General features: G+C 40.3%; 3 protein-coding genes across 4 annotated transcripts; 2 read left to right on the plus strand and 1 right to left on the minus strand.

Annotated features, from left to right (window-relative positions):
* Positions 1–809: 809 nt before the first annotated feature.
* LOC115741011 (protein TIFY 3B) lies at positions 810–3545 on the minus strand. The gene is made up of 5 exons (XM_030674701.2): positions 3171–3545; positions 2013–2091; positions 1748–1940; positions 1540–1597; positions 810–1240 (listed from the first exon to the last, which is right to left on the minus strand). The coding sequence occupies exons 1-5, from the start codon at positions 3377–3379 to the stop codon at positions 1078–1080; spliced, it is 702 nt and encodes a 233-aa protein (XP_030530561.1). The 5' UTR covers positions 3380–3545; the 3' UTR covers positions 810–1077.
* Positions 3546–6860: 3315 nt separating this feature from the next.
* LOC115741010 (hepatocyte growth factor-regulated tyrosine kinase substrate) lies at positions 6861–12958 on the plus strand. 2 transcript variants are annotated; one of them, XR_004015417.2, is made up of 11 exons: positions 6861–7077; positions 8225–8281; positions 8377–8444; positions 9674–9881; positions 9956–10050; positions 10862–10937; positions 11014–11073; positions 11918–11968; positions 12044–12122; positions 12503–12650; positions 12694–12958. XR_004015417.2 is itself a non-coding variant. In XM_030674700.2 (10 exons), exons 1-10 carry the CDS (start codon positions 7003–7005, stop codon positions 12574–12576), a joined length of 843 nt encoding a protein of 280 aa, XP_030530560.1. In that variant the 5' UTR covers positions 6861–7002; the 3' UTR covers positions 12577–12958. The 2 variants fall into 2 exon arrangements, 1 of the variants encoding a protein (XP_030530560.1); XM_030674700.2 differs by having other exon boundaries at positions 12503–12958.
* Positions 12959–13803: 845 nt separating this feature from the next.
* LOC115740927 (RING-H2 finger protein ATL5) lies at positions 13804–14373 on the plus strand. Its single transcript, XM_030674578.1, has one exon. It carries the CDS (start codon positions 13804–13806, stop codon positions 14371–14373), a length of 570 nt encoding a protein of 189 aa, XP_030530438.1.
* The last annotated feature ends 267 nt before the right edge of the window (positions 14374–14640 follow it).

Consider the following 14640-nt stretch of genomic DNA (forward strand, 5'->3'; position numbering starts at 1 on the left):
CATCGTGCTTCTTCCCGTGGTTGAATCATATAAATGCCATGCTAGGAGAGAGAGGAGGAGTTTGTGCAGCTAGACAATAGACAGCTTTCGTACAAGGAACTTTGTTAGGTTCATTGCTGGTCGAGAACTGTTTTTAATGCACACATTGATCTGACGACAGTATAGAAATCGGCGCATCATTCCTGGCTTGTCCCATACTTATCATGTGCTCAATGGTGAAGGGAGAATCGTCCCTGCCGGCACGGTGAACCAAACTATTTCTGGTTACATGCTGCACACTACCTTCTTTTTCGCCAGGTTTGTCCACACGAGCTTGTGCTGTGTAGATTCTCGTGCGGGAGTGAGTGTGCGCGTGTTTTGCGATCGGTCAAGAGAGAGTAAGAGAGATTTGTATCCTTAAGTCACGATGAACCAATGAAGCAACGAGAATTTCTTACCTATAGCTTGGACAAATGCAACTATATTAAAGACCCAAAAGCCAATATGATGGGAAGTGACAACTGCCTCGATGAATTAATAAGAGCACATGCGCCAGCCAACGTATGTTGCCAACTTCACCCCCAACCCAACAAACACAGAAGCAAGTCACCTATCGAACCCGTCCCAACTAGAGCAATCAGTATATAGCCAGAAAAATTTATAGAGGAAAAGGAAAGAAAGCAACCACCTAACGCCACGTTTAAGCAGACAAAAGATTCGACTGCGAAAGCCAACATGGAATAATCATCGCCTACTGAAAGCCATTAACTACACGTGATGATATTAAACTCCATTTTAGAGGCCAGCAATCCTGTTGGGTGTGATTGAGCTTAGATTATAACAAGGGCATCACATTGCGCAGACAATAGAGGACAAACAATTACGGAGACATCCTTCATTAATACGATGGTGATCAGAAACTAGTCACATGTCCGTGTCCTAAGACAAGTACAAGTCATACATCAGAGTCCAACATGCTTTGCATTAGCGCAGACACAGATACATCCGGGGTAAACACACCCGGCACACACAACAGACACGAACGAACATTAGATGCATAATGACATGAGACATGTTACACTATGGGATAGATAAAGGTCACGCAATCTGCACTGTGGCCTTCAGCTGATTCTCTTCCTGAGGCACAAGGGGCTTTTCATCATGACTGACATGGGAGGAAGCCATTGTTCCGAGACCGGTTTGTTTGTCTTCAGCCAGTTTTGATCCTGATGGATTTGGATATGGTATCTTGTTCACCAACCTGACCCCAAATGGAAAAGGAAACAGCACAAGAAGAACAACTTGCTCAGCTTGTTTTACCCAACATTTAGTTGCACTGATCAGTGGCATATGTGATGGAATAAAGCTCTGCTGCTGAAGATTTAGTAAGTAAGTTCTGTTTAAAGCTTGATCAATCTACCTTATAGCTTGCCTTTAGAAGGTAACAAGTTACAACAGATTGCTATTCACTATTCTGTGAAAGTAAAGATCCAATTTTGGGAAGAAGAAACGTCCCTATGGTGTTTCAAATAGAGAGGGAGCTTTTGCTTTCCTTCATACCTATCACGCCGTTTCTCAAAGAATCGCTGCAGGGAGTGCCTCCTAGCAATTGGTAAATCTGACCCAAGATGTGCAAACAAGGAACTAGTCAAGATACAGTTTCGTCGTTATGGCCCAAAGAAAGTTCAAGCTATCATATTATGACCAAATACAAGCATGGTCAGGAATTTGCTATCAATTAGTCAGAGTCTTGCGAGCAGATTATTACCAGCTTGCAACTTGCAAAGCGGGTTTTGCTGCATTGGGTAGAGCTGAGGCTTGGGTGAAGCCAAAGCAGTGGCAGTACTTTGCAGTGAAGGGGACCTTGTAAGAGCTGGTGAAGACGGGCCATAGCTCCCGCTGCTCTTCACATCCCCAGGCTTAGCCACCGCCGCCGCAGCAATTAGCATGATTTCACGGACCTAAACATGCGATACACAGTCTTCATCAAAGTGAAAATCAATATAAGTAGTTTAAGCTTGACGAGAGCCAACCTTTTCTGGCGGAATTGCATCAAACACGCTGACATTTCCACCGTAAAAAATGGTAAGCTGGGTCGACATTGCCGCAGGCCTACAAATATCAAAGGCAATGTAGTTAACAAAATTGATGGGTGAAATTTAAATTAGGATTGTTCACCCAAAACAAAACAAGTAACTATTAATCTGGATATCGTGCAGACATTGGTGAAAATCTGTTTCTAGGGTTAGTCCAAACCAAAGGATTGGGGCAAAAGTAAATGAAGGAAGCATCCACCAAATGACTGCTTGACATATTGAATGCTCAAACTAGACTCCAAAATACTTTCATTATTTGAGTTAAGAACTAGAGAGAATCTTTCCCTCTAACTCTTACAATAATTGTGATCTTATATAGTGTCTCCTTCTTCCAAGAAGGTTTCTACCACAGATCCTGACTAACCAACAAGGAAACTGGCAACCTACAGCCCACAAAAAGCGACCAGGCAAGACAATGGTTGAAGCCGACAATCCTCTTCGATGAGCATCAACAAACCATTCCTATCTTGAGTGAACTTCCCTCGCATATGGGGGACAATACGAAATTAATAAGCCATGACTAAGAATCTCCTCTTCTTTCAGCCATATATGCTCCTGGACGACTCTACTGCACCTTTTTCTTTGTCAAGTTTACAAACAAAGCTGAAATTCTTTTGACCAAATTGTGAACAGAAAAGCATACACACATGGCCACCGACAGGCCTACTCATGAATAACCCAAAGTCAAAAGGAAACATCTTTGTATGGTTGGTTCAACCAAATCCTTGCCCCTATTTTTCCTTCCCCAGCTTTTCCTCAGTCTTATCAAGCAACCCCTTCAATTGCTTCAGATTAGCCAAATGGGTCACTTAACCAGTCTCCCAAAAATGGGGAAAAAACCAACTTTCAACTCTCCATCATAGGACTCTCCTGAGGCCACCATCCGAATAATTCTTCTCCACCAAAAAATAATTTTACAGAGAATGACTGCGGGCACAGATAAAAAAAAGAACAAAGAACAAAAGTTATTTGACCCAAAAAACTTGAGCTCAGGATAAATCACTTAAGCTCCTTAAAATTAATACCAGTTCAGGTTTTCATTCCTTTTTTAAAAAAAAAATCACGACAGTGAGAAAAAGGAACAAACTTGAGCACCTGTTGCCGGTGGCATCGTTCGTCCAAGGCTGGACCATGCTCAGATCGCGAGATCCAGCGTCGGCTTGCTTTGCGACGTCGTTCTTGGCGCTACCCAGAAGCTCATTCGTCTCGCTCGAGCTCTCACTCTTGGCCTCCCCGGAGCTTTCCTTGCCTGGAACCACCTCCTCTTCCACAGCCTTCATCGCATCTCCAGATTTCCCTTCCATTCCTTGAGCAAGCTCGCAAGAAGAAGCTCGACTAGCCCTTTTCTCCACCTGGATCTTTCCTGTGTCTTTCGCCTCAGAGAGAGAGAGAGAATTGAATCCTAATCTTGCCAACAGCAGGTGTTTGTTTCCCGTCTTCCTCTACCAAAAGTTCAGTTATCGACACTCCCCTTTTTTCTTTAATCGAATTTTCACTTCTTCTTTTTTTCCCTGAAACTGGGTGGCTCGGGGAGGTGTCGGTGTATGATTGGTTGGGCAACTGCAGAGACGATTCTGGTGAAGCAGCTCGACCGGGTCGCGGTATTCTCGTACGAAAGTGCCGTATTTTGCAGCCAAATGCAGATGGCCACTCGCCATTGGTTGTCCCTGAGATTGCTTGCCGGTTTTCAGGAGGAGAATAAAGAAATCGTCCTTGCCTCCTTGGTCTTCTTTCCCTTTTATTTTTGAATAAATATCACACGAAAAACTCTTATAACAAATTTATTTAAAATTAATGTTTTGATAAAGAAAAATCTTAAACTGATGTAATTAATTTAGGATTTTTTGTGATATTAACTCTTTATTTTATTCATTATGATTTTTGTCCCTCTCCTTTGATATGAAACTACTCGAGATGATAGATTAGTTTTCGTGTCGTCGCCATTAAAATGATTTTTTTTAGCGTAAGTAGTAACGAGGACAATAATGTATGTAGCTAAAAAAAAAAAACTGATTTGCATGCTAAGTTCCATTTATTTCACAAAAAAAGAATGAGTTGAAATGTTTTTAAAAAAAATGATCACTTGTATCTTTTGAAATAAATGAATGAAAATCTAGACATAAATTGTTATCGGTAATAAAAATATTTTTTATTGACTAATTATTTCAAGCGATACAAGTTATTATTTTTCATGAAAATGTGTCCATGTGAGGGCTTAATTCCAATTGAATTCTCTAAAATTGTATATAGGTGTTGCTTCTTAGTCACCCAATTCGTGGGTGCCCAATTTCCTGTCTTTTTCTTCTCTCTCTTCCTCCTTCTTCGTTCACGGCCACACTCCATGATCAAGAATAGCAGTGATCCTAGCGAAAAAAGAAACAAGACAGGCAAAATTCGAGCAACATCCTCAATGAAGAACTAAGCAAACAAGTCTCAAGTAAGCAAAATAGACAAATAAACACATCTAGCAAGCAAATTTCTTCGGATATGCGAAGACACACACTCATATCAAGAAAATTACCCAAAAGCCATAAACGTATCATATCGATACTAATTCAATCACAAATTTTTCAATCAGGCCAATTTAATCTTTTAGTCAATTCAACTAATTTAAGTCAGAAATCACTAACGTACGCTAGTTATCCTACATGGCACCGACAACGGTGACGTTGACATATTTATATAGTTTTTTAATTTTCCCTTTTCCTTTTTTTTATTTCCATTTATTTTGCCGGTGGCCAGCAAGACCGACCCTTGCTCAAGCTAAGGCGACCTCACCGACGAGGGAGAGGCCAGCCCCAACAAAAGGAAAAGAAAAAGAAAAACAAAGGAAGGGAAAAGGTAAAAATATATATTTAAAAAAAATAAAAATATTCACGCCAATGCCGACAATGCCACGAAGGACAACCGGCATCAATATCGGTGATTTTCAACCTAAATTGACCGAAAATCACTAATCTTAAAATTTTCAATTTGACTAATTTAGTCTTTAAGCTTTTTGCATTTGCATTAATTCATAAATTAATACAAATACAAAAATTCTAGTCTGAATTGGCCAGATGAACCGAATTAATATAAATACAAAAAGGTTAAAGAATAAATTGGTGAAATTGAAAGTTTTATTATTAGTGATTTTCGGCCTAAATTGGCCGGATGGACTGAATTATTACCGGTGCAAAAAGGTTTAGAATTAATCCAATTAAAAGTTTTATGATTGAATTGATACAAATGTAATAGATTTATGATTTTTTTTATACTTTTCCCCGCTCGTACTAGGAGTGATCGGTTCTCGGTCTGGTCCGGTTCCCCTCAAGAATCGAGAACCGGACCGATGGTCCGGGTTCTCAATTTTTCGGAACCAGGAACTGGACCACCAATCCGGTCCGGTCCTCGGGCGGTTCCATTGGGCTGGACACATGCCTAAAAAAAATATGCATCGTTCCTAACATGGAGCACATGAGCTTGGCTACTTTCAAAAAATAAAACAGAGTGTAACTAAAAAGACTTTTACATAGGAGAATAAAAAATAGAGAGTGCCAATAGTTTCTCAATTTTGTAAAATTTCTTGGACACTCTTAACAAGTAAAGAGAAGGGTAACTTAAAAAAAAAAAAAAATCAATCGGCCTGGTCCGGTTCGGTACAAGGACCCTAGAACCGGGAACCGGACCACTCCCTCTAGAACCGGACCACCGGTCCCGGTCCGGTCTGGGTGGTCTGATTTGCTCACCCCTAGCTCGTACCACTTGCTTCTCTTAAACCGCAACGTGCGCCCTTATGTCGTCCTTCACGAGCAGAGGAAATGCTGAAATTGAGCAATTGATCTTACGAGAGAGAGAGAGAGAGAGAGAGAGAGAGAGAGTACCCCGAATACGTGAATTTTGCTAGAGAGGAAGTCATTGAGAGAATTGAGGCCCAACTCTTAGCGGAGATGAGAGAGAAGGGTATTAAATGTAAAAAGTTAGAAAATATATTTATAAAAATGTTGCTTGAAATAATTAATTAACGAAAATTATTTTCAGTATTGACAATAATTTATATTTAAATATTTTCACAAATGACAAAATTTTATCTCGTTCATTATTTTTATAAGCGATGTAAACGAACATTTTTGACATATTTCGTGAAACAAACGTAACCTAAAAATAGAAGGCTTTAATTTTGACTTTTTTCAAGTACACTAATGTCAGAAAAACAGGTATCGAATTTTGTTTAAAATTGATAGATAGAAAGACAAACATACTAAAGTTTCTATGTTCATCTCAATCATGCCCCTTCTCAATGCAGGATCTTTTATGCATCTTTTAAAGATTGCATGCTCAAATTGCACTTGTCAATATAAATTTTGGGGCTTAATTGCCTTTTTCACTGGAGGTTTAACACCTAATTGAACTAATTGAAAATCTTAGATCTCGATTTTGCTTGTTCATATATATATTTTTTAGGACTGGACTCAACAAATTGAAGCGTTTACAACTCAATTGCATTTTGTAAAGGATTTACTTTTTGTTCTCTATTTAATTTAAATCCCGGAGCTCTCGTAATTTGAGTTTAACTTTTTTTGCATTGACACTTGAAATTCATGTATGATTATTTATAATTCCTAAATTTAAATTGTATTTTAAATTTTCGATGAGAATATAAAAAAAATTGCTTATTTTTTAAGTTTTGACAAACATGCCCCTAAAATAATCGGGCACGGTGGATCCGGATCTCCAAAGACAAAAGTTCGGATCGGATCGTCGATCGGGGTGCGAAAGCGGGTGGTTTACCCGCAGCCAGCAAAAGCAGAAGACGTCAATATTCTCAAAAACCGAGAGCGGACATGGAAGCCATCCATCGGAAGCTCACAGTAATCTGCTTCTTCAACCCATTTCCATATAAAACCACGAAAAATCCATCGTCAAGTTAATCGAAACGCATCGAAAAATGGAGCCCCCTCCCTTCCAAGAAGCAGCTCGCTGCGATGTTTGCAAATGCAGCTTCAACACTTTCAGGCGACGCGTAAGCTCCTTCCTTTTTGAAATCTTTGGTCCTGTTCGATGATTGCGATGTAGATAGTGATGGTTGTTATCTTCTTGAATCCGAGGCGTGAGTTGGGTATCGTTTGAGCTTTGTTTGAGATTGGAAAGTCGAGCTACATCGCGATCATCGAGGTGAAAAAATGGCTACCCACCGAGCTTGATTATTGATCGTTTGTGTTTGATGGATCTCATGAGGTGTGGGATCAAATTCTGCCGTGACTGTCAATTGGAAGTTAATGGAAAAAAGGCTCATTTTTTTTTTCTTTTGGGATTGAGCGAGGATGATCACGGATGGCTTCTTTAGACTCGCTAATGGACCAACCCTTTTGGGTGTTAAGACTAGAGTTGACATTCACGGATCAACGAGTCGTCGCTTTGGTGGGTTTGTTATGTAAATGGCGACTTGCATCTTTGTGGGTCTCTTTTCTTCTCGCCAGCTGTTGTGCATGTGAATTCACTTGCCCGTTACAAGTAAAGTTCGTAACGCCAGAATTATGTTCCCTGGTCGATGCTTGAAACTCGAGAGTGCTGCCCGTAGGCCAAACGGAAATCACTGCCTTGCTTTAGAGGTGAGAGTGTGCCAATTAAACACGAGCTATTTCGGAGGATGCCTAGCGTCCATTAGTTACAAATTTATAGCACTAGTACGAGGAACTTGCTTGAGGCAAGGGTGGGCAGAGCTATGCATAGCATGTATGTGGAAGAAATCGATAGCTGGACATAAAAGTTAGATCGAAGTGATTCTCTATTGCTTCATTATTTTAGGGAGTTGATGTGTCAAGTCATGCAAGGCTTTACCGTCACTTGATGTTATAACTTGTTATTCCATGGCGCTGTCTTGGAATGCTTATTAACTGGAATTTGTTTTCTGCTGCTTCATAAATTCCAAATCAACAGGTCAGTGTGAGCTCTATGAAAGCTTATGAACTTTACACAAGCAGATGCTCCTCTAACATCTTAGCTCTCAATCCATTCACGTATTGTTTGATGATGATGTGTTTTTCTTTTTCTTTTTGGTGTTTTGGGAGCATTGGAGTGTAAGTGCTGTTATTATGTGAAATGGTGCTTTTAATCTAGTCTAGAACCTCAGAAAGTAACTACTCATTCCAGTTTGCCATTTGCTTCAGCATCATTGCAGATGCTGCGGAAGGACCTTGTGTTATGAACATTCGTCAAATCAAATGGTAAGGCCTCTCATCTTGGTCTCAACATCTAATATTCTTTGCACAGCTCCTTTTTTGGCTTGTGAATCTTAATTAATTCTCTGTGTGAAATTCAGGCTTTGCCGCAATTTGGTATCCACTCACTTGTCAGAGTTTGTGCAGATTGTTATAACAACCCTTCTCAGTAAGCAAGACTATGTTGCTTTTTTCAGAGTCTGTAGTGTCCTAAATATCTGTAAAAATATTTTAAAAATGGGTAACTTCAAACTTAACTTGTTTTTGATTCCATTAAGTTCTCGTGTCTCTGTTACTTAGGTTGGTTTTCATTATTGCAAGTATGCTTGCTTGATCATCATTAGACATTCTTCCTATATGGGCAAACATCTTACTGGCATGGTTACTAACTAATGTTGTGCCTTTTTCCTCTGTCCTGATCTCTCTCTCTCTCTCTCTCTTGCGCGCGTGCACACGAACACACACAACCTCAAGTCGCTTATGTGAATAGGCGGAAGACATCCATTGCCACTGAATAATGGAATGTTGAGTGGCGGCGGCTGTCTTCTGATCCTGCAGACAGGTCAAATAATGACATCATCCTCCAATATGAGAATTGAGCTACTGTTCCCCAAGCATTCATCTCAATTTTTCACCATTTAGTTTCTCTATTCGGACAATATAAGGTTGTTGATGTTGTTGGTAGGTAAGGTTAGGTTACTTTCACTTGTATAATATTTGTTTGCCTTTAGTTGATTGATCTTTACATGTCGAAGATATTTGCTTCTACAGAGAACTTGTAAGCTTGATTCTTATTAGAAGACGAACTTTTGGTATACTATTCAACAAATGTTGTACCTTCTGTTTTCTGTAACCCAAAAAATGTGTAAGATGGAAGGAATCTGCTTGATTTACACATCACTTACCATTCCACCCTGTCTGTTCCAATATTAAGAGTAAGTTCAAGGAACTAGGACTGATGATAGCTATTGTTCTGGTAATAAACCGTTTTGTGGAAATTTGTTTACTTGGATCTGTAGTTCTGTACTCTCTGTCATTTGATGAGATGAGACTGGCAAAGGGTATTAGAATGATAGTCAAAACAAAGAATCTTTCAGTTTACTTTATATGTGGGATCAAACCAGTTGAAGTAAAGGAGATGTGAATGTACATTATTGCATTTGGGTCTTAAATTCCTCCTGCAAGATGCAATGGGCATATGCCTAATGAAGGCCCCAAGGCTCACTGTCCTGTAATTCCTTGTTTACATGTATATTTGATGCTTTTCCACTTCTTTTGTTATGTATCATGGAAAGATTGCTTGTGGCTTGAACCAGCTTCTGAAAATATCTCACATCGTTTAGATTTTCCAATATTTGTGCTAGATATATAATTTGCTTTCCAATATGTTTGGAACAGACCTGCAAAGGGTGATGGTCAAGCTTCAGTAGAGGGAGTCGATCATGTTACAGATTCAGTTTCTAAATTAGACATCAGTGACGATGTTCCAGAGGAAAAACCAATTGCAGAACACCAACCTGGCCAAGGTGTTCCAGACTGTAAATGTGGGATGCCTTTATGCATTTGTGAAGCTCCTGCCCCATTCGTCGATGCACTTCACTTGCAGGTATGAAGTATGAACAACTTTAAAGTTACTGGAAATGCGTGCACTTTATAATTGCTGTGGCTTCTCTCTTGCAGACAAAAACCACTTCCACTACTTCTCAGTCAAGCCAAAGACCCAAAAGGGACCCTGTTCCGAAGAATAGGGGTTCCACTTCAACCAGCAATAATTCGTAAGTAACATATTAGTTCTGCTTCAACGTATACTTATCATCGTAATCGACTGTTTACCGTTGTATGTTCATCCTGCACATATTTTGTAGCAACCCAAATATTTAATCAAATTATGTGGCGGTCTAGATAACAAGATGTTAACCACCTTTGCTCCCTGAATCTTTATATAGATGAAGTAAGGTGAGTAGAGATGATTATCTTCTTTTAACAGGAATGTCATGTTGGGCTGTTGGAGTTGCATAGATAATTCAGGTTAGAGTTGCATAGTTAACGTCATATCACCTGTGCACCCTCTTTGTTAGCCCTTGTGTGTGTGGCCGGCCCAGTTGCCCTATAGGAGCGATACTTTCCTTGAGCAGGGACACATACCTCTTGCTTGCTACTAGCATCCAAAAAAGCGCATAACTTTTTTTAATTAGTGACAACTGATGATTAACTAAGGTCTTGACCTTATATATGTGGATAGGCATATAAAAATGACAGATGGTTGTGAATTACCACTGGTTAATAAACTACTGTTTTTTTTTTCTGTCCCAGATATGCTAAGGCTCTGCCATTGTTTTCATATTACAGATCTTAAAATCATTTTCCTTTGCTCTCTTTAGTAAAACGAACTTGTATCTTTGCAAAGTGGTTTCTGGTGCATATGCAAGCAATTTATTCTCTTTAAAGTGATTTTGTATTTCCTCCATAACAATTGAACATGTCTGGAAATAGATGCAAGTGTCGGTTTCTTTTATTACTGTTCATCAGAGCCGCACCATATTCTGTCATTTTTAATGATGATAGCTTTTCACGCAAAATTTGCAGGTCAGTTTTGAGTGCTGGTCAAGTTTCCAATGGCGCTCCAGAGAGACCTAAGATGGATTATGATGTAAATGGCGAGGTATTTGCTGCTGCCTGCTACATTAAGAAGGTGGATTATGTATTGTGAAATCTTTACAGTATGTTCCTGTTCCTAGGGTCTAAGGGAAGCAATAAAGAATGATGACGCTGCTGCAGTTAAGAAACTTCTCAGTGAGGTATGAGTATCTGTTTCTAGTCATTAGGAAAGTAATGAAGTTTTGCTGTTGCCCATTCATGTCTATTGACTTTGGTTGTGAAGTAAATACATTCTAGTCCTCTCATAGTGCAAATTACTGTAAGAACTTTGTAAACGTGTGCCCCTGTGGCATTAATTAAGCAACCAAATAAGGAAAGTTGATAATTAATCGCTCTCTTGTCTTACTATGTCTTCTCGTGGTATGTGAAATAATGACTAGAAAATGGTAACTTTTGTCATTTGAGTATGCTTAACAAGTTTGGTGGGGCACTCGTTAACAGGATCCTTAGGAACTTAAATGTACATTATGTGTCCCATTTTGACTCTTCAGCTTCAAACACTTTTTTGGTGGTCCCTTGAGACTCTCTGAATTAGCAGTTAAATTGGTCCCCATTAATGGGCGATCCAAAGTGAAAGATAATGAGGTGTTGAAACTATATATCTAGAGTGACCTATATGGTCAAGCTGAGCTTTTGAATTGTAACGGCATTTATAGACAAGTGCATTTTCATTTGCACAATAATGCTTAATTCTCGCCGTTGTCGATAAGTTAACTTTTTGCGCTTAAGATGTAATGCTGCTTTTCTGTGCGCTTGCGTGTTAAAGGCGAATGTCTGTTGTATACAAATTGAAAATAAATGTCATGTTGGTCAATTGCTATTCTCGAAGAAATGAAATTTGTTCCCTTTTTTGTGGTTATTGCATGCTTTTGTTCTCCTGATCTGTATGTGACACAAAATACACAGCAATTACACTTTTATTGAGCTTTTGACTAATATAGCTAATAGATAAGCGGAATGCTCTGAATGTTGTCATGTTCGTAGGGAGTGGACCCTAATTACCATGACAAACAGGGAATGTCTTTGCTGCATTTGGTACTCTCTCTCTCTCTCTCTCTCTCTCGCTTTAATTATTTGAGAACATTGTATATTCTTAATCTGTTTCTGCAGGCCGCAGTTTTTAACCGAACGGACATTGCTTTTATCCTCATGGCGTGTGGAGCAAGCTTGGATTACAGGAATGCACAGGGTAACCAGTCATCCCCCTGTACTGTACAAAGTTGTTGCTTCTCTTGTGAATTTGCACATAGCTGTCGAACTTTAAAGTTCAATATTTTGGGAAAAAATATATATGCTTCAGTTGCCTATGCCTGTATGCCATGCCGCTGCTAAGAAGCTAGATGTAAGTTAAAAAAGGAAAATCAAAGAATTGAAATCCTTGGTCAAGAATGGCCAACCCGACTTGAGGTGCTTGATGTCCAACATTTAGAACTCTACGATGTATGCGTTTCAGTGTCCTGGGACAATCACAGCAAAAATATTAGTTGTAGAATGAACAACTTGGAGTTTCCCTAATTTCGAGCCAAATTTTTGTTGGCCAATTGTGTTTTTTTTTTTTTTTGTCATTAGGAGAAACGCCTTTGGATTGTGCACCGGTCACTTTGCAGTACAAGATGCGGCAGAAAATGGAAGAGGGTTGCTAGTGCCAGTCTGACCCACCCAGATTTGTTCCGAAGGAAATCCTTGCTTAATGCTTGAAGTGTGCTTGTTATCTTTTATCACTATAAGGAAACGTCTGATTGACACCATCGACATGTTTGATTGGCTATATTCTGAGGGTTAACGAGAGCTCTTTTCCCCGGCAAATAATCTGTTCAATTATGTTGGGGGCAAGATAGCTTTGCCCTGGACTTTCAAATTTTTTCATCTTTCTATGGATTGAATATTCTTGAGTTGTGCTGAGAATATCCCTCACTGATTTTTACCCTTTTGCTGATTGGAAGGAACCGAGTAATTAGTACACAACATTTTGTTTTTTTGTTTTTTTTTTCTGTTGCTAATGAAATCGGTTTAATGTTCTTGGCAGAGAGGTTGTATTGAACTATGAATATTCCATCCACGATGCGCCACTTCCACCATTACTAATTTCCAGATAGATATAAAAAAGACACGTCTGATGGAATGATACTGAGTTTGTGGCATCTTATCGGGATGCCTTGACTTTACGCTTGTTTAGTACGCAACATTAGTGGAATTTGATGGTTTATCCGACCATCTTTCACCATCATGTGTCCGCATATTCTTTTGGCTGTTGGATTGTCCTGGTTATATTCTTTCCATTACCAGTCTTTCCTCTTCTCTCATTCTTTAGAAAATCAGCAAGAGATTAGGAAAGTCTCCCCGACCTGCTATCGGTTTTCATGTCCATAGTTTTTCCCTCTGTCCTTTTAATATTTGCAAATATTTTCTCGCTCGTGCGCGATGTAGCGATACATTAGAGCGAAGAAAACGCCATTGACGAGGACATGCCCTTATGGATGGTGGTCTATCCGCACTTATCGTCGTGTTTAGCTCGAATACTAAGTACTCCCTTCTAAAGAAAGGGAGACGTAAACTTTGTGACGGCACAAGTTCAGTGAAGTGGCGCTGTAAAATGCCAAGAGCAATATCAAAATGGGTGTTAGGCGACGCTGCTCCGTTAGCTTGCGTGAATCATCAAAGCACCATGAAGAGCGAGACTTGGTCTGTGAGTCAGCAACACTTCATGAACCAAAAGAAAGATGCGCTTTGGAAAATTTGGTGGTAAAAGCAAAAGAGAATATGCCATGCTGATGCACCATCGCCTTCCAGTTCCCCTCCTATAAAAAGAAAGGCCTAAAAATAGCTCAATTCCAATCGCCTCTCCGACTCTCTCTCGATCTCTCTAGACAATGGGTTTCTTGATGAAGGATTCCAAGCTGATCGCCACTCACTATCTGCTGTGTAAAGGAGCGATCTTGCTGGCCCTACTGAGACAGGTCTTGTCTTGGGCTCTCAAGCTGAGAAACAGAGCCGCCGCCATCACCCTCTTTTCGCTTGCCTCCAGAGAGAGCCTCCTCTCTCGTTCTCCTCCTCCTTCTTCTTCTTCACTTCGCGCGTCTTCCGATATCGTCGGAGACGGTCTTCCCCTGGCCACTTACGGAGACGCCGTGGCCGAGAGGCTGCGGGCGAGCTGCGACACTTGCGCGGTTTGCTTCAGCCCGTTGATGGAGGGCGAAGAGGTGAGGGTGCTCAGGAACTGCCGCCACGTCTACCACAGGGAGTGCCTCGACGGGTGGGTAGGATGTGATTCCGATCACGGTCGCGATCGTCCCGGCGATCGTAGCAATCACAGGACGTGCCCGCTTTGCAGGGCCCCGCTGTGGGGTCCTCCTCCTTCGCGGAGCTTGAGGTGGGACAGGACAGAGCCCAGGTGGAGCGTGAAGAGACTCTGTTCCTCCGTCTGGGGATGCGATCTGTAGCGACAGAGCAGTTCGGACATGCGTGACGATGAAGCAGGAAAGCAGCAAAAAATACAAACCTCGTGAGGTTTACGGGATGTGATATGTCGTGCATTTCCCCACTCCGTTTTTGTATTTGAAGTTTGTATCTCTTTCTTCTACAGCTCAATTAAGAAGAGGATCTCGATGGATCCTTGTTTTTGAACTTGTCTATTTACGATCGAGTGGAGCTAAAAAATTTTCTTTTTCTCATTTTCACATAAAGATTTTAAGTATTATTCGAATCTT

Source organism: Rhodamnia argentea, chromosome 4 (assembly GCF_020921035.1).
Source record: "Rhodamnia argentea isolate NSW1041297 chromosome 4, ASM2092103v1, whole genome shotgun sequence".
Lineage (NCBI taxonomy): Eukaryota > Viridiplantae > Streptophyta > Magnoliopsida > Myrtales > Myrtaceae > Rhodamnia > Rhodamnia argentea.

What these genes read in the sequence shown, in the direction of transcription:
- LOC115741011 (XM_030674701.2), bottom strand. Translation starts at nt 3,379, where the DNA reads ATGGAAGGGAAATCTGGAGATGCGATGAAGGCTGTGGAAGAGGAGGTG. An exon ending in AACGATGCCACCGGCAACAG is followed by an intron (nt 2,092 to 3,170) that starts GTGCTCAAGTTT and finishes TGATATTTGTAG; the next exon opens with GCCTGCGGCAATGTCGACCC. An exon ending in GCTTTGCAAGTTGCAAGCTG is followed by an intron (nt 1,598 to 1,747) that starts GTAATAATCTGC and finishes ATCTTGGGTCAG; the next exon opens with ATTTACCAATTGCTAGGAGG.
- LOC115741010 (XM_030674700.2), top strand. Translation starts at nt 7,003, where the DNA reads ATGGAGCCCCCTCCCTTCCAAGAAGCAGCTCGCTGCGATGTTTGCAAA. An exon ending in TCGATGCACTTCACTTGCAG is followed by an intron (nt 9,882 to 9,955) that starts GTATGAAGTATG and finishes TCTCTCTTGCAG; the next exon opens with ACAAAAACCACTTCCACTAC. An exon ending in GGATTACAGGAATGCACAGG is followed by an intron (nt 12,123 to 12,502) that starts GTAACCAGTCAT and finishes TTTTGTCATTAG; the next exon opens with GAGAAACGCCTTTGGATTGT.
- LOC115740927 (XM_030674578.1), top strand. Translation starts at nt 13,804, where the DNA reads ATGGGTTTCTTGATGAAGGATTCCAAGCTGATCGCCACTCACTATCTG.